The following is a 25,781-nucleotide window of genomic DNA, read 5'->3' on the forward strand; positions in this document are numbered from 1 at the left end:
CAGTAATCAATAGTCTCTACTTAAACTAAGCCTCACTCATTCTTAAAATAACACGTGAATAAAACATAGATGAGCAATCATAATTCGTTAGGCCACTCAAAATTTATTACAGTTTCCAATACATAAAAGAGATAAATGACACACACGCACATTATTACAGTTTCCAATACATAAAAGAGATAAATGATACATAAAAGAGATAAATGACACACACACACACGCACACATATATATATATGATAAAATATCACGTGTTATGTTTATCATGCACGATGTCATTATGATAAGAATTAACAAGTAAAACATAACGCTTGTGTCCTAAACTTTGACTTTTAAGGCGTAAGCTTCATTCTCACTGCATTAAAAGATGGATTACACTATTTCCACCTTTTTTTATATTGGGAAGGATGTTTTGAATGTAAAAATTGAAGTTTAGGTGCAAGATAAGTAAATGGATAACATTTGAATGCTAAGTATGTAAACATTATTAGAAAGACAACATGGAATTCATTTATGAAGGCTTGTTGGTTGCCATTGAGGTGGCAAGGAAGACAAAAATTGGATGCGTACGTTCGCCACTCTGGCATCTCCTATCATCTGTCAAATTCACAATCTACCCTCCCTCCTCCTCCTCCTCCTCTGCACCATCACTTTTTCCAAAAGTTTCTCAAGTTATTCTCCGTCATTCGTCGCCGGAATCTTACCAAAAATCCGCTGTTCATCCTCCTCCCCTTTTATCTTTGCAGCAGAGCTTATCGATTCCCTTCTTCTACTCGAGCCGATTAATCGCAGAATCGAGCAGAAGGGTTCACTTTTCTGTTGTCACCTTTTTTCAATGGGGGTTTTCATTGATCAATATCTCGGTCGGTATTAATATTCGTATGATTCTGCGAATTACGAGTTGCTTCATGCATGCACATTTCTAGAGCATTATTGATCACCAGTGCATTTGAGCAGTTTGCCGCGGATTCATTAAATACTTTTTGAAATTTTGGAGGTCCTGCATCCTTAAAATTACATGTATGAACAAGAATTTAGGATTACAAATGCCGTCGTTTGATGTTGTGATCATCACATTGCCGCTTCTATTCTGGATTTCTACATTTGAATGGTTAATTTGCTGATCAGGAATAAAATCTTGGAAAGCGCTGCAGCCATTTTTTCTTTTCTTTTTCTCGTCGTCGGTGATATAGAGAATCCATCCGCCCTGTGTGAATTGATTATGATGGCATAAATGAATCTGCTGGTTCATTGCTCTACAGAGCAAAATCTGTGGCAGTTTCTTTTATGGGGCAGTATCGACTGTTCTGCTACCAGCTTATCATTCTCTCTCATTGGTTTGAATGCCGCGTGACTTGGGAACATCGATGGCGGATGCTAGGAGAAGTAGTCCCTTTGACAGGGATGTAAAGCAGGTATGTACCGAGCCACAAAAACTGCTGCTAATTCTATATATATTTTCTGCTAAGGCTACATTAAGGTTTTATTCAGTTTTCCTTGAATTAATGGCATTATTTTTTAATTAAATTGTGCTTATTACTTCTAGAAATTGGCAGTCTTAAATTTTTAACCATACCTAGTAGAAACTAGGATACATTTTTTTATTTGTTCCATCATCTTCCTGCATTGTTGTCTATTTGCTTGGAACTTACTAGTCTTGAATCCACTGTACTATTTATAGCCTTATATGACCAATACTTGTTCTCTTCCACTGGGTATGTGATCACCATCTGTGAAATAATCTTATATATATCTCATGGAATAAACTTGTCACTGATTGAGACGACTAAATGAAGTTTGGCCTAATAAGCTGTTCGGTGATGATGGAAGGAGATAAAGTCTCTGACAAAATGGCGTTCATTAGAATAGTTGAAATTGTCACCATAATGTTGGTGGCTTCTTTGGTACCAGTCCTGAGAAGAGATATAAAATAGAAAATAAATTTTAAAAAAGGAGAGAAAGAGAGGAAATTGCTCTGATATCATGCATGTATGGAAGGCGAAGAGCTTCATTTAGATGACTCTTTATTAATTCTAGAGTCAATTGCAAGTTAAACAAGAAAAAAAAAAGAGGGCAACAATTTATGATTTTATTATGGACAATAAATAAGCACTTTCCTAGGCATGAGTAATAACAACATAGAAAAAAGGAATTACCTGAATATTTGAATTCAAACCCTTATTACATTTAATCATACAAACAAACAAAGTAATGCTTTTAATGAAGTTACAATAGGAAGGAAAGATCAGTAGTGCTTTGGATTAGTGAGTTAGATGAAGAAAAAAAAGGCTCCCTAGAGATGCTAACACATGGAGTGATGAATCCATGAAATCTAGCAACATCTTATAAATAATAAAGGATTAACAGAATAAAAACCAAGATTTATTTAATTCCAATTACATTTTAATGTAATTCAGTGCATTTAATTTTCAATGACAAACAAGCATTAATATTAATAATAGGCATGCTTTTATTGGGTATCAGCATTTCGTGTTCCACACCAAATGTTAAAAATATAGGAAAAAAGACTATATAATCTTCATCATAATCATACAAATCGTGAGCACATCATTATATTGCTAATAGAATAAAAAAACTTGTGTGTCAACACGATGATTATTATTTGCATTAATGTTATTTTCAATAACATATTTACCATCATTGAGAAAAATATAGTTTAGAAAGGTATATATAACAGGTCACCTTCATTGCTTGTCTTAACTATGTTAAAGCGTGCCTCAAATATGTCAAATGGTTGTATTCAACTTTAATGTTGAATATAAAAATGTAAACACAACTTTTAACAGGTCTACGCTTGTTGGGCCAATCAAAGGCTTATTTATGTTATGTTATGTGAAAACAATGCGGAAGCATAGAAATTCAGACAACATCAACCAAACACAAAAGATTTATATGGTTCGACATTGAATCGATTCGCCTACATCCACAGAGAGGGAGATTTCACTAGTAACAGATAGAAAGAAACAAAAATGACTTGATGTTACAACTCAACGTTTCTCAACACCATACACCTCTTAGTCTCTCATATGCCCTAGATCCCTTTCTATAGATGAGGAATAGAGCATATAAGGAAACAAAGCAAAAAGAAAACAAATCAATTAAAATAAAAGTCATTAAATACAGCAATCTCTACCTCATATCTTACTTTCAGATAAGTGAGAGATGACCAACTGAGCTCCAACTCCAAATCAGTCGCACCAATAGGGCTGTAAACGAGCCCAGCTTGAGCGAGCTCAGACTTGGCTCGTGTTCGGCTCGTTCGAAATAGCTCGTGTTCGAAATCGGCTCTTGTTCGAAATCGGCTCGTGTTCGAAATCAGCTCGTGAACAGTGTGTTCGTGTTCTGCTCGATTAAAATATTTGTGTTCGTGTTCAGTTCGTGTTCAGCTCAAAATTGGCTCTTTAAACTTAAATTGAGAAAAATAGATGTAAAGTGTGGGATTCGAACCTGGATCAAATATATACAAAAGAATGCACTAACTACATTGCCACATGAGGTGTTATGATTTAAACGTAGACATAAATATATATAATATATTATTATATAAATAATATATGTAATATATTGTTATATAAATAGTTAAATAATTTTTTTATTTCAAATAATATATGTAATATATTGCTATATAAATAGTTAAATAATTTTTTTATTTCGAACTGAAACGAGCCGAACACGAGCGAATAAGGAGTTGTTCGTGTTCGACTAGTTTATAATTCGAGCTTTAAAAATTTATTCGTGTTCGACTCGTTTACTTAACGAACGAGCCGAACACGAGATGTTCGCGAACAATGAGCTTTTTTGACAGCCCTACGCGCCAAGATGGTTGCCTACGTACACCCCCTCTCGAAGGGATTAAGCCTCACATAGTTCTTTAAAATACACGATTGAGCAATCAATCAATCTTGAGCTCGAATGTTCACCAAATTTCTGCAATAGGCGAACTTCTGGATTGGTATGCTTTGTGAGCATGTCTACTGAATTCTCCTTCGTATCTATCTTTTACAACATAACCTTGTCTTCTTCAATTAAGTCCTGAACAAAGTGGTATCCCACATCAATGTGTTTCGTACGAACATGATGAACTGGATTTGTTGCTAAGAATATTGCACTTTGATTATCACATAACACCGTCAGAGACTCATGATCAACTCCCAAGTCATCCAATAGGGCATATATCCATATTGCTTATTTGATCGCCTCTGTAACTGTCATTTACTCAGTCTCAGTAGTAGACAAAGCAACAATAGACTGAAGAAATGAAATTCTACTGACTGAACCTCTTGCTAATGTGAATAAATAGCTCGTCGTAGATTTTTTGCCTATTCATATCTCATGTACAGTCCGAGTCAGTGTAGCATACACACAAATCTATACTGAATGACTGCCTCTGAAATACTAAACCAACATCAACTATACCCTTCAAATACCTCAGAATACTTTTCACAATTTGTCAATGAATTCTTTCTGGATCATGCTTGAACCTGCTCACAACACCAACTGCTTGTGCTTTTTTTGGTCTAGTGCAAACCATGACATACATTAGATCGCTCACTACACTAACATAAGGAACCGATCACACATCTTCCTTTCTGATCATCTTTATGACACTAATCTGAACTAAGTTGAAAGTGAGATGTAATGGTTAGACTCACCGCCTTGCTCGAGTCATCATCCCCAAATTTCTTCAACACCTTCCGAACGCAAGTTACTTGTGAAAGCTAAACCTTTTTAGTTGCCTTATCCCTAAAAATCTCCGTGTCAAGAATTTTTGCGAGCCACCCAACTCTTTCATTTCAAAATGTTTGGACAGTCGATTCCTCATCCTATCAACCTCAATCTGATTAACAGATGCAATCAACATATCATCACCATATAGAAGAAAGTAAATGAACTCACCTTTGGTCAACTTCTTGAAATTTGCATAATGATCATGCTAGCTACTCCTGTACTCCTGTACTCCTGTCCCCTCATGTGCTAATCAATTTTTTTATACTAGCGTCATGGTGATTGTCTCAACCCATATAAAGACTTGTTCAGTTTGAAAACAAAATTTTTTGATGCTCCATATCCTGACGACTGTGACATATAAATCTCTTCTTGCAATTCTCCATGTAGGAATGCAGTCTTCACGTCAAATTGTTCCGAGATCATACCGTACTGTGCTACAAGTGCTAAGAGAATGCAAATTGAGGGATGTTTGACCACTGGGGAGAACACTTCGTTATAATCAATTCCTTCTCATTGTGCAAAGCCTTTTGATACTAATCTTGTCTTGTACCACACATCAGCTCCTTGAGATCCTTCCTTCTTCACCAACCTTCAATTACCATTCTTCTGATGAGACTACATCTCTTCATCCATTGCCGCTCTCCAACAATCACAGTCTGGGCTCTCCAACACTTCTTTATAGTGATAAGGAATTTCTGTCTCTATGACTGAAAGACCAAATGCACTATGATCCCTCAACCAAACTGGTTTTGGGACATTCTGGCACTTAGTCCTGTTCTTAATAATAGATTCCTAAACAAGAATCTCATCCTCTGTATTTTCTTCCACCTTCTTCTAAGAACCATCAACAGATACCTCTGAGCTGCAATTGAATATGATATCTGAGTCAAAGAGAACAAACTCAGTGGAATAAATGGAGTTGCATCAAACTCCAAATTCTATTACGTATCTATGGTCCCAGTAGAACTCTCCACCTACTTTGAGTCCCGAGTTTTCAACAAGCTTGCCTTGCTGAATGTAACATCTCTGCTAATGACAATCTTTCTTTCTAACGGATCATACAACTTGAAGCCCTTAACTCCACGCATGAAGCCAATGAAGATACATATCTCTTCCCAATAGCTGCAGAAGGTTGACGATTCACCAAGTGACAAACATATTTTATGGCATCGACCCAATAGATTCTATTCAACCCAACATTGGATAATATACATCAAACTTTCTTCACCAAAGTCCGATTCATCCTCTCTGCCACCCATTTCTGTTGCGGCGTCTCTCGAACAGTGAAGTTTCATCTATAAAAGAGAAAACATATCTTTGCCCGTTGAATGATACTGTCTTGGTGGAGCCTCAAACATCTATGTGAACATACTCTAAAATACATTTTGTACTGTGGATGACAGTCCAAGAGATACCTATGTCTTCTTGTTAAACACACTATGCTCACAGAAATCAAGTTTGTAGGTGTTCGCTCCTTTGATCAATCATTTCTTCACCAATGCATGAGTAAGGCCTCTCCAGCATGAGCTAACTGCGCATACCACAACATAGTGACGTCAGAAGAATTATCAACAACAACAGTTGTTCCAGTCACTAGATTACCCTAAAGATAGTAAAGGTTGTGATGACAAACTCCCTGCATAAAAACATTGATTCACGACATATCCTCAGAACTGCTGCCTCAATAACTATCTTGTAGCCATTGGAATCTAAAACTCCAACTGACAGCAAATTCTTCCTAACATCTGGAACATGTTTAACATCAGTCAGCTTTCTCACAGGACCATCATGCATTTTGATGAAGATACTTCGTACACCAATATTAAGATAAGTTTGATCATTGTTCATAGTCACTACACTGCTGTCCAGCTTCTTTTACGTACGAAACCACCCTTGATGGGGACAAATGTGATTGGTAGTATCTATGTACAGAATCCAACACGAATTATCTGTAAACAAATTGTAAGAAACTGTAAATAACGATACATCTGAATTCATCTCTTCACATCTTTTCACAATGACATTGACTTTCGCCTCATGCAGCTTCCTTTCCCTTCTCATTTAGCTTTAGACAATCTTTCTGTCAATGAACAGTCTCTAAAAAGAAAGCAAACTATTTTTTTTCAAAGATCACGCCCACGAGACTTGCCTGCTTTTGAGAAGTGTCGTCGCTGCCACCTTTCTTTGACCAATTCTTCTTTTCTTAAATATGTCACGTTGGAGTATAATTGTCTTAGCTAATTCCATCTTTGTAGACTCTTTGCCCCTTCAACATAACTTGTGATCAAACAGTGTCATAGTCACTTCACCATAATCCAAAACCTCATTCCCATGAATAAGTGTCATATTGAAGTTTTCATATTCATTTGGAAACAAATTGAACAGAAGAAATGCATTGTCTTCATCTCCAACCTCCTCATCCAAATTTAACAAATGCGTCAACATGTTTGTGAAGTCATTCAAATGTTCATCAATTGTAACGCCCCGTTTCATCTGAAATCTGCCGTCTCATTTGAAATCTGTTGAGTCGACGTTTTGTATGAAGACAATTCTCGACATTCTTCGTGAGATATTTTTTTCCAGCATCTTCCACAATTTTTCTGTAGAAGTCTTCATAATTACTTCATATTTGATTTCTTCGGTTGAGCAATTTTGGATCAAACCGCAAGCATTCGTATTCAACTTCAACTAATCTGTCTCTAATATTTTTTCAGGACATTCCTCGCTATCCAGGACTTCCTTCAGATTTAGAGAACACAACAGATTGCTAAATGTTATAGTTCCAACAGTCATCAAATTTCATCACATCGATTTTGACGGGACGTATAATCACCTGATGAATCTACTTTTCCAGCGCTATAGTAGATGTTGAAGATTCTGACATAAAACTATTCGTTATTTCTACCCCTGTTGGAATCTTTTCCAAAAAGATTCCTCTAGCAGAATATATGGGAAAAAAGAAAAAAAAAAGCAAACAAAGAGAAAAATCTAAAAAAATAAATTTAAAAAAATTTTCCCAATTTTTTTTCCCCGAAATTCTCTTTTCCCGAAAAGAGTTTCCTTAAAAAAAATTTTCTTTGCCAAAATTGCACCGTTTCCGAAATTACTTTGCCTAAAAAAAAACATCCTTTTTTAAAGAATGATTTTTCCTTCCTCTGATGTTTCCTCCGCCCGTCCAAGGAGAGAAATAAAGAAATATTCCTATTAGGCAGATGAAAGATTCCCATCCCAAAACAACTCCTTCCTTAATCCGTCTACTCCTGCCTCAACACAGCGTATCCGCATGCAGACCGAACCAAATAAAATCACTGATTTTATACTACTCTATGCGGCTCCCACGCAAGTCAAACAACAAAGAGGTCTGCCGCTTTTTCGCCAGGCCCGCCACGAATTCCTACAACCGCTCGAACTCCACGTCCAAGCCACCGGGCCTGCCTCCGATCTGCACGTCGGACCACCGAATCAGCCCACCAGCTCCAATAACGAACCACAAGCTCTTATAACAGTTGTACACAACAACAATCAAACAAAAAAAAAAAAAATTATGAGATGGGGAAGAAGATTTCACTAGCACCAGATGAAGAGAAACCAAAATGACTTGAGGTTATAACTCAATACTTCTCAACATCATACACTTCTTAGTCTCTCATAAACTTTAGATCTCTTTTTATATAGTAGGACTAGAACATACAAAGAAATAAACTAAGAAGAAAACAAATCAATTAAAATAGAAGCCATTAAAAATAATGTGTTTAACATAAAATGTGCTCATATATTTATAACATGAGAAAGTGGCCCTCTTATCTCATGTTGCCATTATGTAAATTGTGCACAAAAATTACAAATGCAATTGACTGCATATTTAAATGTAGGTTAATTGTGAAGTGTATGGTTAAGTTTGAAAAGACTATTTATTATATTCTTTTCATATTTAAATATAGGTTATTTACGATAAGTGAAAGATCAAAGTAATTGTCTAATAAGGCGAAAATAATATTACCATATATGTTCATCCAAATTTGAAATGCCTTGCCTTATTTTAATCTTGAGTGCTTGATTAGTAATTAGATAAGATATTTCCATATTTTGGAGGAAAGTTCCGAATTAAGCACACCAAAGGTTCATGGGAGTAGGTGTTTATCACAAAAGAATTTGATGTGGACATCATTCATAATTAATTATATTCGTCCATTATTGTGTTGTATCATCCATGACATGATTGACACAATTATAAAGCATTGAATAATATGTTAAATTTAGAAAATGAAGAAATTATATGCTAATCTTTAATTATTTGCTTAGCCTCTAAAAAATATGCTGAAATTTTATCAGTATTGAGGCTTTTAACAATATCGAAAGCTTTGATTGCCTTAAACATATCAAATGGGAAATTCATAAGCCGTTGTTTCTTTCATTTAATATATGTTCTTTTTGTTTACATTTCCCCGCTGCTTTTAACTAATATTTTTTGTAAATATGATCTCAGGCAATTACGGCCCTTAAAAAGGGGTCATGTTTACTCAAATATGGTCGTAGAGGGAAACCAAAGTTCTGCCCTATTAGACTCTCTGCTGTAAGTATTTCATTTTTGACCAGATGTTCATGTTTTCTTCACTTATCCTAACAGAAAAGAGACACCAAATTTTCATATTTATAATTTATTACACTTAACCATTTAACATCACATCAAAAATACCACCTTTTTGGTAATACCTCTTTCCATGCGTAAGTTATGACATAAAAGAGTTATAAATGTAAATATCAAACTTTAGGTGTTAGATACTTCAATACATAAGAATTGTGTGGCATGCATGTCCAACACCCAAATTTTAAATATATATATTCACTTACCTGTGCATTAGAAGATGTATTTCACTTTTAAAAGTTAAAATAGTAATATGTTTGATGTGATATTGTTAAACCCAGAATTGTCCTTGAATCACACCTTGAATCACAATGAAGGATAAGAGAGAGTGAGCAATAGAGAAAGAAAGAAAGTGAGACAGAGAGAGGGAGAGAGTAGGTAAATGGTTGTATTGACTCTCTTGATAGCTATCCCATGGGATAGAATCAGATTGTCTATTCACAAGGTGGTGTAATTGTAGCCTTATTGGACATTATATGATGTTCAGAACCAAGCTCTAAAGGCGAAGAAACAACACAACAGTATCAAGTACACACCAACCTTTAAATATAGTTTATCCATCAGACTAGGCATCAAGATTACACCTAGTGGAGCACCTCTGACCCAACTAGAGGAGGAATTTGTACATAGTGGAGAAAAGTTGGAGACCGCCAGTACTCTCAAATATGTCCTTGCAATTAAAAACTTTATCATAATTTTGGCTATGTAGTGTCTTATTGCCTAAACATGAGGAGAGGATGAAGAAGTTATAGATGCATTTTAACTTTTACCTGACGAGAAAGAGATGCTAGTAATTCTAGCTGAATCTATGAGAGAAATTCCAGCTGAATTAAAATTGGTTGTTCTAGAAGGTAATAAGTCTGAGCAGCCGATCCAAGAAAAAAGGCAACCTCTAATGAGGGAGTAGCTGGATATCCTCATCAACAATTTGCCTATTGAGTGGTTGTCATGGAGAGTGGTCCAACATGTAATAGAATTTGTTCAAAAGGTAATTTTTCAAGACATATTTGTTTTTGGATGCACCCAATCGAGTACAAGCGGTAATAGAAGCATGTTACAAATTTAATGGCTCAAGGGTTGATATATGAGAATAATCGTCTATGTATAGTTCTAGCTTTGATTGTGCCCAAGAAAGATGACTACTTATTCTATCAAGTTAGACTTTGGGATGATTTGTAAATTTTAGAGTGGCATGAAATAGATACCAGTATACATTTTATAGTGGAACTGACTCAAACACAACAATGTGATGACTTTGTTATGATGGTGATGGATTAATTCTAAAATATTTTAGTGTAGAAGGCGAAGCCCGTCCTACTTAGGAAGAATGATGCGGGATGCTCATACGGGCCTAAGACGCGAACACAAACGAGGGAAGGAGATGCTGGAATCATGCCTGGCGTGAAGCATGAGTGGGTTTTGAATCTTGTGATGGTGGATACCATGATAGTTAGATTCCACAATTGCGAGAATCAATCGATCAACCTTCTCTTCCCGGGATGCACGAGATACGAGATTTCTATCATCTGATTAAGGTAGTAGGTCCCGCCAAGCTCTTGCCACCAGACCATTATGGACCCACTTTTTATGTTATTTCTTTAGAAAAGGTCTATTTTTTAGGAGGAACTATTTATATGTTTGTTTTTCTATTTTGAGAGGCTTTCGACTATAGTTAATGTATTTGGAGATATCTTCTCCTTGTTTTCCATATTGGAGTGATGTACCTTTTAATTTCTTTTAGGTGGTGTGTATGTAGCTAGATAGGATCAAAGTCGTGATCTCTCCCAAATGTTCGAATGCCACATTCATCGTCTACTTTGCTGCCTATTGCCGTTTGATAGCAGAAAACATTCATTTTCCGCTTCCGATTTGGAGTCATCCCACCATTCACACCCGATTTCAATCGGCATCCGTCCTCTCCCTTTTCTTATCTATCCGAAAACTTATTGACCTTTTTTGTGTTCTTAAATACCTTCTAGAAGTCCTAGAATAATATCATTCCCCCTCTTATATAGTGATAATTTCCCAATATAATGTGTATAAGCTATAATTACATATAAATTGCTTGGGATTTTTGACTGTATGGATATATCCTTTATTATCTCGGCTGTATAAATTATATCATATACGATGTCATTTTATATTTGTTTTCGTCTTTCACTACTCTTAGCCTTTTGTTGTGTACTCTTGGTTATCACATATGTTAATTAGTCAGTCTATTTGGCCATGCACAAGTTCTCTAGAAGAGTTATTATGGGAAATCATCTTTGTGAGAGCTATTTGTTGGATCTGCAAGTAGTTGAGTGCAGAAGGTCGAGCATAAGAGGTCGAGTACGGGAGGCCGAGTGTAGAAGGTCGAGAATAGGAGGTCGAGTACAAGTGTTTGAGTATGAGTAGCTTAACACATATTCTCCTAGATGAGTTCTCCAATGCATTACATGTTGCCAGTTACTTCTCCATCACTTTGTTATTCTACTCATTTTATAGCTCATCTTCTTATTTATGTCATGATTTAAGCTTCCCGCACATTTTCAAGGTGCTGAATTATGATTTGTCTTGAAATCACACCCGAGTATAGAGAGTCAAGAAGATGAAAGGATGGGAGAGAGAGATAGAACCGAGAGAGAGCTAATTATATGAGTTGATGTTAACCAGATGGGTTTTTCCTTGGCTTTACCGGCTAGAGAAATCCTAAGGATCTAATCCTGATTTACTTTCAATAACTTATATTTATAGTGGTTGATTTTTAGAAAATGATTTATTTATGCCTATATTATCCATAAACCTCTAGACATGTATGATTGTCTGAGACCTTTTCAAGAAGTCGAGTGCCCCAAAAATAATGCTCTATTGTTCTCATAAATTTTTTACTACTAGATCATGCCCTTACTTTGCAAAACTAAATTATTAGCTATATTGAAGAATCTTTGCTTTTGTTAAAATGATTAGAAATTAGGCAAATTGTTGAACTGTGTTTCAATTTAAAGAAAAAGAAAACAGAAAGGAACAAAAAAAAAAAAGAAACTTAAATACCACAAAAGTTTCATGCAAAATATAATATTTATATTTATAACATTTTAGAATCATACAATTATGCATAAAAATATGTGTTTCATATTTAAGGAAATAATGATGATAATTTTTTGATGTAATATTAAATATTTGGGCAGTATGTATGTAAATATAAACATCAAGACCGGTGATACATAAATATATAAAAAAGATGTGATATGCAAGTTAAGTATCAACCGCCGCCCCCCACCCCTAAAAAAAACAGAAAAAAATACTCTGGCAGACTGAACCTGGATGGAGAAGCAAGGAGAACGCGACTCGAGCTCGCTGGAGAAGCCATCGGCTGAACGTGGAGAAGCCGTTGATGGGACCAGCGTCGTGCGCAGAAGTGAGGAGGCCACAGAGAAAGCGCGCAGACGAAGCCAGTGGCTTGTCAAGCAAGGGAAAATGGTGTTAGGAGCTCTCTGGAGAGGGCATTGCCAGGACCTGTGGCGCATTGAGGCGAAAATCACACCGTAAGCTCGGATGAGAAGGAATCAACGGCGACAATGCCTTGTGAAGGCGAAACCGCAGCAGCTCGCGTTGGAGATGACATCTGTATCTGCGGCCTGTAAAGAAGAATATGTTCCGAGGGAGCTTGAAGTGAAAGCCTCGGCAACGCCCGTGGCGACTGAACTAGAGGAGAAGTTCATGTGGCTTTGGGATCAAGGTTAAAGGCGACCAAACCCGGATTTTAAGGTAAATCGTGGGAGAAATGGGATTTATAAGTTGTCATTTTGGCTGTTTAATAGGATATTGGTTAAATTCTGCTAAATAGAATTACGAACCTGCTGCCAATCTGAGCCCTCACTTTTCTCTCTCTCACACACTCTCTCCACCGGTCTCTACCCTAATCGCTATTCTCTTTCCAAAAATAGGAGCACTAATTATGTATGGATAACATATGTGCGGATTTAGGTGTTTTAGGGTGTGCTCAGATCGAGCACACTCTGAGTACACTCAATCTCAAATGCATATTATTCAAATTGATGCGTGCTAGAAAATTCACGGTGGTAGAGTAATGAATTATCGTCTTAGCATTGCACGAAAATTCAGTACACACTCAGATAAAAGAAAAAACTACCAATAATGACACCAAAAGTTTTTACGTGGAAAACCTATAAAGGAAAAAAATCACGAGGCCTAACCCATATGTAAAAATTTACTATAGGTTGATGACTATAGAAACCTTTCGTCTCACGAACAAGAAAAAAGTTATTAGATTTTCTAAGTTACGTCAACTGACGGCTTTCAGTCAGTGGTGGTCGACGGTGATTGTTGATGATCGACGTTGGTCAATGGTCATCGACGATCGGTGGTGGTTGACAGAGGTAGTAGCGCGCGATGGTGGCCGGTGGTTGTCAACGGCAGTCGGCGGCGATGGACGGCGATGGACGGCGATCGACGGTCGCCGTCAGTGATTGACGGTGGTTGTCGGTGATCGACGACGGTCAACGGTATTCGAGACAATCAGCGGTAGTCAATGGTGGCCGACGACGATCGACGGTGACAAGGGTGGTGTTGAACTTCAGCTCCTTCTCAAAGCTTTAAGTTTTCTCTCACGTCTTCAACCTCTCTCATGAGAGGGGTGGAACTCTATTTATAGTCTTCTGGGTGTAATGAATTCAGGAATATGAATCATTTTGATCGGACGGTCTAAAGGACTTCCTTCGATCATATGACGTTTGATGGACATTTTAGTGCCTAAACGATGTCAGAATTGAGTAATTTTAGACCCGTTGAATTCATTTTGTTGGGATGTTCGATTCGATTATAGACTTGCTAGATTTGACATTCGTTTAAACTTCTAAATATGTCCGGAAAACTTTCAAGAGAGTTTAATGACTTGACCTTAGCTTGATTTGACCCGGATTAGACTAATTTTGGTGACTTTGGGTTTTTCTTGTCTAGTTGGTCAGTTTGAAAGTAAGTTTGTTGAAATCAGAGTTTTTGATGAGTTTTTATCGATATTTGAATATTTCTTACTCAAAAAGTCGCATCGAGATCTATGTCATGCATCGAGATTTGTGCATGATGATAAAAATTTATTGGAGATGTATCATTTGCGCTCTTATTTTCGGATGAGATCATTTTATCAACCAAAAATATTAAGATCTAAAATTTTTTTCCTTTTTGTTGTTATAGGTATACATATGATTATATATTATATTACTATGAGAATTTATATAAGAATAATATAAACCTCTATTTGTTGAAGCAAATAAGCGCAACTCAGTTGGTAAGGGTTTTTTTCTTCCATCGGCAGGTGGTGGGTTTGATTCCTGAGCAGGACAAAAAATTACCGTGAGCTAAGTTTGAAGAGACGGAATTATGATAGATTTAAGTATTTTTTTTAATTCAATTATTTTTAATGTTATGACTCATGTTAAGCTTATAAATAGAGACCAAGGAGAGGAGAAAGAAATTGGAGTCTTCATCCCTTCATAGCAGGTGATCTGTGATTTCTCAGGAAAAGAAATTCGTCTTCGTTCTGCGTAGCAGGCGAGCAGCGGGATTTTTTTTTCACGTTGCGGCTAAGAAGAAAATCGTCCCTGTCTTGCATAGCAAACGAGTAACAATATCTTCTTTCACGTTGCGGTGAAGAAGAAAGTCGTCCCCGTCCTGCATAGCAAGTGAGCAACGAAATCTTCTTTCACATTGTGGCGAAGAAGAAAATCATCAAAGTCTTTCGTAGCACACGAACAAAGGGATCTTCTTTTACGTTGTGGCGAAAGGAAAGTTGTTTCCATCTTGCATAATAGACGAGCAACATCCTGCGTAGTAGACGAGAAACAAGATCTACTTTCACGTTGCGGTGCAGCAGAAAGTCGTCTTTGTTCTGCATAGCAGAGCAACATTATATTCATTCTCGTTGCGGCAAAAAAGAAAGTCATCATCGTCCTGCGCAGCAGCGAGCAACATGATCTTCTTTCTCGTTGCGGTGAAGAGGAAAGTCATCCTCATCCTGCGTAGCAGACAAACAATGAGATCTTTTTTCTGGTTGTGGTGAAGAGGAAAGTCGTCATTGTCCTGCGTAGCAGATGTGCAACGGGAACTTCTTTCACGTTATGGTGTAATAGAAAATCGTTATCGTCCTACGTAGTAGACAAACAACAAGATCTTTCTCTTTGCGGCGAAGAGGAAAATCGTCTCCATCTTGTGTAACAAGCGAACAACGAGATCTTTCTTCATGTTACGGTGCAACAAAAAGTCCTCCCCATCCTGTGTAGCAGACGAGCAACGGGATCTTCTTTCACGTTTCGATGAAGAGTGAAGTTGTCCATGTCCTGCGTAGCAGGTGAGCAACGAGATCTTTTTCGTTACGGCGAGGAGGAAAGTCGTCATCGTCCCGTGCAGCAGACAAGCAAAGAGATCTTATTTCTCGTCTCGGTGAAGAGAAAATTCATCCCGATCCCGGTAGCAGGCGAGCAATGAGATATTCATTATCATTGCAGTGAAGAAGAAAGTCTTCCCTATCCTGCGTAGCAGACGAGCAACAAGATTTTCTTTTTAGTTGCGGTAAAGAGAGCAGTCGTCCCCGTTCTGCGTAGCATGCGAGCAACGGGATCTTCTTACTTATTACGGTGAAGAAGAAAGTTGTACTCGTCCTGCGTGGCAGGCGAGCAACGGGATTCTCTTTCACGTTTTGTTGCTGTAAAAATTCGTCCTCTTTCTACATAACAGACAAACAACAAGATCTTTTTTCTCGTTGTGGCGAAGAGGAAAGTCGCCTGTCCTGCGTAACAAGTGAGCAACGGGATATTCTTTCATGTTGTGGTGCAGAGGAAAGTCGTCACAGTCCTGCGTAATAAACGAACAACGATATCTTCTTTTACGTTGCGGTGCAACAGAAAGTTGTCCCCGTCTTGCATAGCAGACGAACAATGAGATATTATTTTCATATCAGTGAAATGATAAAGTTATCTCAGTCCTTGCCCAGTAAGTGACTCAAGATCTTCTTGCTTGTTGCTCCTGCACATTTCAGTGAGGATGAAGAAATGCTAGATTTTTCCAGCCGTGCTTTGAGTGGGAGAGTTTTATGCTTTTGTAGCGGCGATATCTCTTGTAGTCTTTATACCAGTTCTTGTTGGTCTTTATAGTATTTTTAATTATCTGATGTGATATTTGTAGAGGATAATGTATTTCTTTGTACGTCTTTGACGTTGCTTATGTGGTTGTTGTGGCTTCTCAACTATACAAATTTCTGCAATTAAAATTAGCACATATACTTTATAAAATGAAGGATCGCATACGTTTTGAAATTCGTGTCTTTCAAGGTTATGCTCTCTCGAGCTTATGCCTTATAGGAGCTTGAAATGAATCGGTACCTTCTAAGGCTCGTAGCCTTCTAAGATTTTTTATGTATATGCATTATGAGGCTTGTAGATTTCTGAGGTCTTTAATATATTTGTGTCTTCTGAGACTTTTAACTTTCTGAGGTTTTTGATGTTCTTGTGTCTTCTGAGACTTGTAGCCTTCTAAGCTCTTTGATGTACTTGTGCCTTCTAAAGCTTGTATCTTTCTGAGATCTTTGATGTATCTGTGTCTTCTGAAACTTGTAGGTTTTTGATTAGAGGCCTTGTCAACCACTTAGCTCTCTTGGAGTCTTTCTAGTGAAGACCATGTCCATTACTAGCTTCTCATTGAGACTTGTCTCTTGGGCTCATCTTCTAGGGGCATGGTAGATTCTCATTGAATCTTGCCTCTCGGGCTCGAGTTCTAGGAGTATCGTATCTTCCCATCGAGTCTTTCCTCTTGGGCTCGCTTCTAGGGGCATGAAAACTTCTCATCGAGCCTTGCATATTGTACTCGACTTCCAAGAGTACAATATCTTCCCGTCGAGTATTGTCTCTTGGGCTCAACTTTCAGGGGCATGATAGCTTCTCATTGAGTCTTGCCTCTTGGGCTCGACTTCCAGGAGTACCGTATTTTTTCATCAAGTCTTGCCTCTTGGGCTTAACTTCCAGGGGCATGGTAGTTTTTCATCGAGTCTTGACTCTTGGGCTCGACTTCGAGGAGTATCGTATTTTCCCATCCAGTCTTGCCTCTTGAGCTCGACTTCCAGGGGCATGATAGCTTCTCATCGAGTCTTGCCTCTTGGGCTCGACTTCCAGGATTACAATATCTTCCCATCGAGTCTTTTCTCTTGGGCTTAACTTTAAGAGGCATGGATGAGGACCTTGTCTACCTCTTGCCTTCAAGGAGACTTTCTACACAAAAATCTTGCATGAGAAAATAAAAAACTCACTTAATTAACTTTTTGAAGCCATCCTTTTACTCAAATAAAATAATTTGGAGTTGTACTTCTTATTTGATAACTCCGAAGATTCTTTTTTTGGTTCCCCTCACCTTGTTCATAACCTAGGTGAGCTTGGCGTATTAGACAATCAATTTTTTCGTTTAATTGAACACATCTTTCTGTCAAATGTTCTTTTGAACGGTGGAAATAACAATTTTCAGACTGGTCTCCACCATCTGGATTTCTTAACGGCCTTGATCACTTGACGGTCTCTTCATCCTTGATGGTCATTAGAATGTTGACATGTGATGTGTTGAGTGATGTGTATTCTTTTTCTGATTGTGGTTCAAATTTTTTTCGCTGTGAAATTTGATCGGTTTCCTTGGCGTTATTCTTGCGTTTGCCCCTCAATCGCTCAAATTATTCCTTGTGTGCAGTGATGACCTCGTTTGCAGAGATTTGAGCTTCGACGTGATGGATGAGATCAACGTAAGAGCGCACTGTCTCTCGCATAAGTGATGAATAGACAGGCTCTGGGTGGAGCCCTCGAAGAAACACTCTTCTCAGTAACTCCGAATCCACTCTAGGAATCTGGCGGGTTCAGTGGAGAACCTGCGGAAGTATTCCTTGAGGGATTCTCCTCATTCTGTCAAACTACTGATAAGTGAGATGAACATTTGATGATCCTTATATTTGCTATGAGCTACTCTGCGAATAATCTGACAAGTTAATTGAAAGTATTGATGGTGCCCCACGGGAGAGAGTAGAGCCATGTGCGAGCTTGACTCTTTTGATCGTCAGAAACACTTGAAAGAGAAGCGCATCAGACCCACGGTGAATGTGCATGATAGTTCGATAGTGATCGACGTGCTCGTATGGATCAATTACACCATAAACATCAATATTTGGGAGTTTGAAACCTGCTGAGATAAGGTGTCAGAGAATCGCGTCAACCAAATGAGAGGATTCTTGGAAGTTGCGGTGAGCAGGGAAGCGATCCCTTTTATTCAGAGGGAACTCTTCCCGAATCAGACGTCGTAGTTCGTCTTAGATGTTATCAGCAAAAGCGACAGTAAGGCGGGGCGGTGTTAGGTGAGCTGCATGAGACAGACAAGTGAAACTTGTAATGTCGATAAGATCGGTGTCTCATCTCTGTAGAGAAATTGTTTTATCATTAGGAGAGAACCCAGTGTGTGGGGTATTTCCTGTTGAAAGTTGAACTGGTGGTAAGTGAGTTTCATTGGGTTGTGGTTGTCGCTCCCCGCGTAGGAGATGAAGGATCTCATGTTGAAATCCTCCATCCTATGTACTTGACCTTCCAAAGAATGACCCGAGACACCTTTAGCAGCGGGGTAATGCCTTTTGAAGTAGGAGAATGAGGAGGCTTGATGACTTTGACTTCGTGACTATTTTCTAGAATGATGGGTGTTGGAGCGGGATGCTCTGTCGTTACAAGTATTGCGCTTGGTGACAATGTAACAATTTTTACAAGTATTTTAGTAATGAGAATGCTCTATTTCCCATAGACGGTGCTAGATTGATGTGTTCTAGAAAGTTAACAGCGGTAGAGTAATGTTTTATTGTCTTAGCGTTGCACAAGAATTTAATACACTCTCAGATAAAAAAAAAACCAGTAATGACACCAGAAATTTTTAAGTGAAAAACCTGTAAAGGGAAAAAATTACGGGGTCTTAGGATCATTACAAGGACCCTTTGTCCCACAAATGAAAAAATGTTATTAGGTTTTCCAAGTTCCGACGTCGATTGACGGCTTCCGGTCGGTGGTGGTTGACGGTGATTGGTGGTGAGCCACGGTGGTCAGCGGTCGATGGCGGTCGATGTCGGTCAGCGACAGTCGACGGCGATTTGCTGTGGTTGACTGTGACAAGGGTGGTGCTGAACTTCAGTTCCTTCCCAAACATTTGAGTTCTTTCTCAAGCCTCCAGACCCCCCTTATGAGAGGGTGGGATTTTTTTTATAGTGATTTGAGTGCAACGAGTGCAGTAATATGCATCACTTTGATCGGACTGTCCAAAGTACTTCTTTTGATCAGACGGCGTTTCATGGACATTTGAGTGCCTGAACAATGTTTGAATTCTTATTAGATTCGTCTTGTCGAGACGCTCGATTCAACATCCGTTTAACATTCTAAATATGCCCAAAAAACTTCCAAAAGTTGTTTAGTGACTTGATCTGAGCTTGATTTGACTCGGATTAGATTAATTTTGATAACATTGGGTTGTTCTTTTCTAGCCGGTCAGTTTGATTATAAGTTTTCTGAAATTGGAGTTTTTGATGAGTTTTTATCGAGGTTTGAATATTTCTTATTCGAAAAGTCGCATTGAAATCTATATCATGCCTCGAGATTCATGCCGAATGATAGAGATTTGTTGTAGATATATCACATATGTAATAATATTTTCTAAAATAAAGATTTATAAAAAAAGGAAAAAAAGTGAAAAAAAGAAGAGAGAAATAGTAAGAAAGGAAAAGAAAAGAAGTGAGGAAAAAAAAAACAAAACAAAAGGTTGTATGTGGATTTAGTTGCCACTTATATATTGTGTAACGAGCAAAATTAAAAAACAAGTTTATCTTCACAATATTTAAGAACCATCATTATGAGTCATTTTGACACGGAGAGAAATTCTATTGCTTGCAAAATTTTTGTCCAGGTAACCGTATATGCATCATTCTTGATGTGGTGAAAGGGCAGACTCATACATGACTTGTTTGGAGTGATGGTTGTAGACGATTCTATAGCAAAACGTAAGCAGAAATAAACATCTTTATTGATGCAGAAGGGGAATCTGCTTGTGAACTTTTATGCTGATATATTCAGTGGGTGTAGAAGACCCTTACTTTCATATCTTATACATTATTTTTCTCTTTTTTGCGCTTTGTGGGTAGACTTAGCATTCAGGAAGGCGTGCCCTATGTGAAGGAGTCAAGATGCTACATATTTTTCAATAACCAAACTTGAATAAATCAAACTTCAAAGAATTTTTTTTTTATTATTTATAACATGATTAAAAATAATGCCACTGAATAATTAAAATGAAATATTTGTTATGCCAAAAGAATTGAAAGAGACAAAGCTAAGCAAATTATGCTTATAGGGGCCAGTAAATTTGATAACTAACGACTATAATTAAGATTTATAGATCCTCATAGAATCCTCCTAAACACTTAGAAGTTGGAACCATCTAGAGCGCACTAGATGAATTAAAAATTGGAATAAAATCATCTAAAGAGGGTACCTATTTATGGAAAAAAAAGGAAGAACCCATGTGCGGCCTACTCTAACAAAATCAAGGTTCAAATATAAATTAATTTTCATGTTTTAATACTTAATAAGTATTAAAGCTCCTAATGATCGCAATAAGATTTGCAAGCTAACACATGCAAGTGGATAAAATGTGATCAATGGTGGCCTCTAAATGCATAGTTGTGTGCATGAATTGATGAATGACCACCATAGTTGACCTTCAGAGCTTTCAAGCGATTGCGCGTTCACATGAATGATATTTAGTAAAAGTTAAAGTGGTTTTATCTATTGTGTGTCATGAATTGTATGAATTATCTTATGTGGCACACACATCAATCACTAAATATAGCTTGTGAACTGCTTGTGCGATAGTGCGTTCCCATGAACTATAATATATTTTCAAGAAATGAAAAATCTTTCAAATAAAATAAGTTCATTGTTATTTCACGGGTCGCACAATCATTCTAATCAGGCTTGCATGACTAGTCGAGACCAATGCATCAAGCATTCAAAATTAATGTGTGAGGATGTGGCAAGGATTAAAATGATATGAATATAATCTATCCCGCTCAAAATAAATAAAAAAAGAAAAACATGCGATTAGCCTGAGGATTGAAGTTTATTTAAAAGATTATGTATAATGTTATGATCAACAAGGTATGTAGTGCGATGAAATTTTTTAAAATATATTCAAGTCATATATAGTTCATCGACTCGAACCTCTTTAAGCAAGCAAACATAGTTAATAAAGTCTAAATTAATAAAATGATGTTATTCAAACATCTCAATAACGGCCATATTGAAAGTGAATTTTAATCAAATGGTTTATTTCATAAATAAATGATTTAAATAGTTAAGATCATGAAATTTAAAATCTTTAAGTAAAATTTTGTCATCTAAAGCTTAAAATGAAATTCATCCATTTCCACATTAATTTGCTGAAGGTAACATATTTAATATAAATTTAAGTTCACAAACACTTAAAGTCATAGTAAGTATATATTTATGATTACCCTCAAAAGATTTCGTGCCAATAATGATGTGAACCGGGTTTTTTATCTGTATATTTTTGCCTTAAAATGCAACCATAAAAATAAGAAGTTATAATTAGAGTCATCTGATTTTGTGGTTCACCAAAAAATAACACCATTATATTACGATTGCGATTGTAGCATTTATATTTTTCAATGTTTCTACTCTTTTTAGTTTTGAATCATATAATACATTTGATAAGTTATATAGCTCTATATTAGTTAGGGTTAACTTATATTTATCGTCTTAGATAAATATCAATCATAGGTTTACAAAGTTCTCTTGTATAATATGATTTATAGATGAGGTTTAAAATATTTCGATTAGGTTAGTTCTACTGTATTCTCTAATTAATTTGATTTTGGATCATGACAATTCAAACTGGCGGAATCATAAAATCTTGAACGGGTTCGTCATCATTCCGTTAACCATCTATTTTAAGCTATGATGATAAATTTTTATTTAATATTAAATTTAATTATTGTTATTATAAACAACTAGTGTCCTAACTACTAGCTTTATTTGAAAGTATGCTCTCATTATTATGAGAGATAATTAAATATAGGGGTTTATGTCTATGAGAAACGTAAAACCATATCAAAGAGTACTCGCAAAATGAGAAAAATATTTAGTTACCATGTTTATCTAAAGTCTAATTTGCTTTCTGGAAATTTGACCCAATTCATAATAGAGGTTCCCTCGTGCGACAGGTTGGGCACAACTTTTTGGAGCTCGCATAAATGAATATAAATCAAATAAAAATAAAATTGAAAGAAAATTAATGTTAATATATTGTGAATAAAATGGTTATACTTTTTAGGTTGAATTGAATTTTGAAAATAATGACAAGCATGATGTGATAATTGAATATTAATTACAATGATTATTCTAAAATTAAAATTGCGTCACATCTCAAGCAGATTGGATGCGTTACATATAATTTGGAAATTTTGAATGGGAAGGCTAGAGAGTTGTGACCTAATAAAGAGTAATAAATATAATTATATGTTTGAATGAAAGTAAATGTATAGGTTTTTCAGAAGTCTCTGCAAATGTTGTAAGATATTGGTTTTGGGAAGGTTAAATTTAAGATATATGATTTTAAGGGTGGATAGATAAAATGTATTTAAAAGTTTGTGAATGAAAAAAGTTGACAAAAAACAACGTTGACTTTGCATCGTGCAATAACTTGCATAAAATACAATTAACACCTAAAATAACACGCAATAGAATTACATGGAGGAGGACGACTGGAAAAGTTGATCCCAAATAATTCCAATAAGACTAATAATGATAATGATCACTGAATGCTAATACAAATAACCTTTTAAAACATTTGATGTCTTCGTGTTTCAGAACATCTGAAAGGAATATTTGATATGTAATCTGTGACCTATTTAGAAGCATCCATTTGGTAAACTTGAAGGAACTTACGCATATATCTAACTCAAAATCTGTTTAAAATAAATAAAGCATTCACTCGCTAGGTGGAATGGATGACTGTTTTTTAACGTTTAATCACTTTAAATTCTATGTCAGATTTGTATATTTCTAGATCAGTAATTGTAAAGCTATCGTTCATTTCATCTTTATTTTCACATGTTGTGAAAAAAAAAGATTCACATTCTTGGTGGTGCATCTACTTGATATTTATTCTAATATTTTTAGCTGACTTAACTGTCTAATCTAGCTATTCTTCATCCAATTGGCTGTAGTCTGTATTTGATTCATCTAATGGTGGGCGAATAAACACATTCTTTTGCTTTAATAGTATATATATCGTAATTGACACTTCTGCTTTCTTTTGCTAGCAGTTTGCCTTCTAACAATGTCCAATGCATGTTAGTACTGTTCACAGTTGATAATCATTTTACTTTTTTATGTTTATTGATTTCACAATCCATGCATTATAGCATGGCCTCTTTTTTTTTTCATTCTTTGTATTTGATTCATCTAAGAATTTAGGCCATAAAACGTCTATAAATACCTTTCAATGCAACATTCTTCAATATAAGACAAGATAACTGTTACTTTCTCTACTTTCCTATATATGGTTTTATTATTATTATTTTATTTAAGGGCTTCCCCTTTCTAATGGCTGTTAATGTTGTTTCTCCCACATTATTTCCAGGATGAGTCTATGTTAATCTGGTTTGCGGGAAAACAGCAGAAAACACTTTTGTTAAGCATTGTTTCAAAAATTGTTCCCGGGCAACGTACTGTAAGTATTTCCTTTATGAAAGTGCTTTCATTTCTAAATTTTCCAGCTGCAATTAAAATATTCACTTCCAATGTAAAGCACTAATTTTGGCCTCATAAATTTTCAGAGGTGCATCTTTCTTCAGCCTGTTTTTAATTGTCGCGGTGTTTGTATTAATTTAGTGTAGTCTTGGGTAGTGCATAATTTTTCTCGGCTCTCCAGCCTCAATTGAGTTATCTTTGCCAATTGGTCGGCCCCCCACATTGACCTAAGATGGTCTAATCAACATAGTGCATTCCTGGTTGATTTTCCGAACTCGTTTGGTCTCAGTTGACCTATCCTGATTGTCGTGACCTGTCCCGGGGACTTACATTTACCAACTTGGGAATAGACAGTCGGATGTTAAAAATAAAATTAATTTCAAACTCCATCATTAACAATTAATATTTCAAATAAATTGAAAGAGCTACTAACGATATCTAATTTGTTCATCTGAAAATTAAAAATCATGAATAAAATTATATTTCTCCAATTTGGTTGTGTTTTCTATAAACATTATCACATTTATTGCTCATTTTCTATTTTAAAACTTAAGCTTTAAAATTGTTAGTTAAATTATTGTGAGCTATCAATTAGCTAATTAATACTCATAATTCTAAATTATAATAACGTAAAGAAAAAAATAATATGCATTCTAGTTAAACATAAATAAATCAATTTGAAAATAATTGATAATTTATTATTCAATTATAATCAATTAAGAATGCTTAGAACATTCTATCACATAGTACAATATTTTATCTTATCTATATTTTATACATCTATTACATGAGTACAATCTAAATTTTGTACAAATTAAAGTACATTAATATCAATACTATTTTTTCAATTTACGTGCATGCATGATTTAGCGTCCCCAACTAGTAACATAAGAGAGTGAATTACATCTAACAACATTCATGCACATGCATATTATGTTGATCATTTCATTAATATTTTTCATGCCATATAATATATTTCTATATTAATCCTTACTTGCATATTATATATATATATATATATATTTGACGACATGATCTGGCATGAAGGAGCGCTCTGGCGACGAGAATGGTTACCCGAACTAGGGCTTCGACTTCGGCTGTTTTTGGTGAGATCTCTCCGTTTATTCTTCTGTTTGGACCGATTGTGTGGTTGTTTTCCTCTTTCACGCCACTCAACGACGCGAGTCTCGTACACCGCTCACCCTCAGTCATCTCCTCCATTCGAACAACTCTCGCGTACGAATCAGTTATCTCGGTCGATTACTAAAGCCAGACAAATTGGTCCTTCAGTTTCTCCTCTGTTTCACTCATCTGCTTTAGTCGCACGTTTGGTTATATGGCTTCTGTTTCTCCTCAACCATCAGTTGCTTCAATTTTAAAACTTGGGAAGGCTTCTTATGTTGATATGGTTGGCTCTGTGGGATCAGTGGATAATCAGGTCTTCCCTCAGGTTTATCATGAATCATTTGAAGGCCAGGGGGACTGTAACCTCATCAAGAAAGCGAGTAGGAAGAGTGACTGTCGGCACTATTTTTGGTGTGGAGTTTGCCCGTAAGAAG

The 25,781-nt window shown here is 36.3% G+C and overlaps 2 protein-coding genes across 4 annotated transcripts in view; one reads left to right on the plus strand and one right to left on the minus strand.

Annotated features, from left to right (window-relative positions):
- The first annotated feature begins 343 nt into the window (after nucleotides 1–343).
- LOC110021367 overlaps nucleotides 344–25,781 on the plus strand; it is a 64,153-nt gene continuing 38,715 nt past the window's right edge. The window contains exons 1-4 of one of the 3 annotated variants that reach the window (XM_020719835.1): nucleotides 344–1,020; nucleotides 1,129–1,415; nucleotides 9,236–9,322; nucleotides 24,113–24,202. In XM_020719835.1, the coding sequence (XP_020575494.1) occupies nucleotides 1,344–1,415; nucleotides 9,236–9,322; nucleotides 24,113–24,202 (249 nt within the window). In that variant the 5' untranslated portion in view covers nucleotides 344–1,020; nucleotides 1,129–1,343. Of the gene's footprint in view, nucleotides 1,416–9,235; nucleotides 9,323–13,093; nucleotides 13,145–24,112; nucleotides 24,203–25,781 lie in introns of those variants that run through there. The other 2 variants (XM_020719834.1, XM_020719836.1) reach the window with 2 other exon arrangements.
- Nucleotides 1,334–12,912, minus strand: LOC110021368. Its single transcript, XM_020719837.1, has 2 exons — nucleotides 12,697–12,912; nucleotides 1,334–1,913 (listed from the first exon to the last, which is right to left on the minus strand). Exons 1-2 carry the CDS (start codon nucleotides 12,901–12,903, stop codon nucleotides 1,803–1,805), a joined length of 318 nt encoding a protein of 105 aa, XP_020575496.1. The 5' UTR covers nucleotides 12,904–12,912; the 3' UTR covers nucleotides 1,334–1,802.

The sequence above is a fragment of the Phalaenopsis equestris genome, unplaced genomic scaffold (assembly GCF_001263595.1).
Source record: "Phalaenopsis equestris unplaced genomic scaffold, ASM126359v1 Scaffold000134, whole genome shotgun sequence".
Classification (NCBI taxonomy): domain Eukaryota; kingdom Viridiplantae; phylum Streptophyta; class Magnoliopsida; order Asparagales; family Orchidaceae; genus Phalaenopsis; species Phalaenopsis equestris.

Bases quoted from the DNA above. Each gene is read 5' to 3' on its own strand.
- LOC110021368 (XM_020719837.1), bottom strand. From the start codon at position 12,903: ATGCGCCACAGGTCCTGGCAATGCCCTCTCCAGAGAGCTCCTAACACC. The intron at 1,914-12,696 runs GTTCAGTCTGCC...ATCTCTTCTCAG, and splicing joins CTCCTTGCTTCTCCATCCAG to GACTGGTACCAAAGAAGCCA.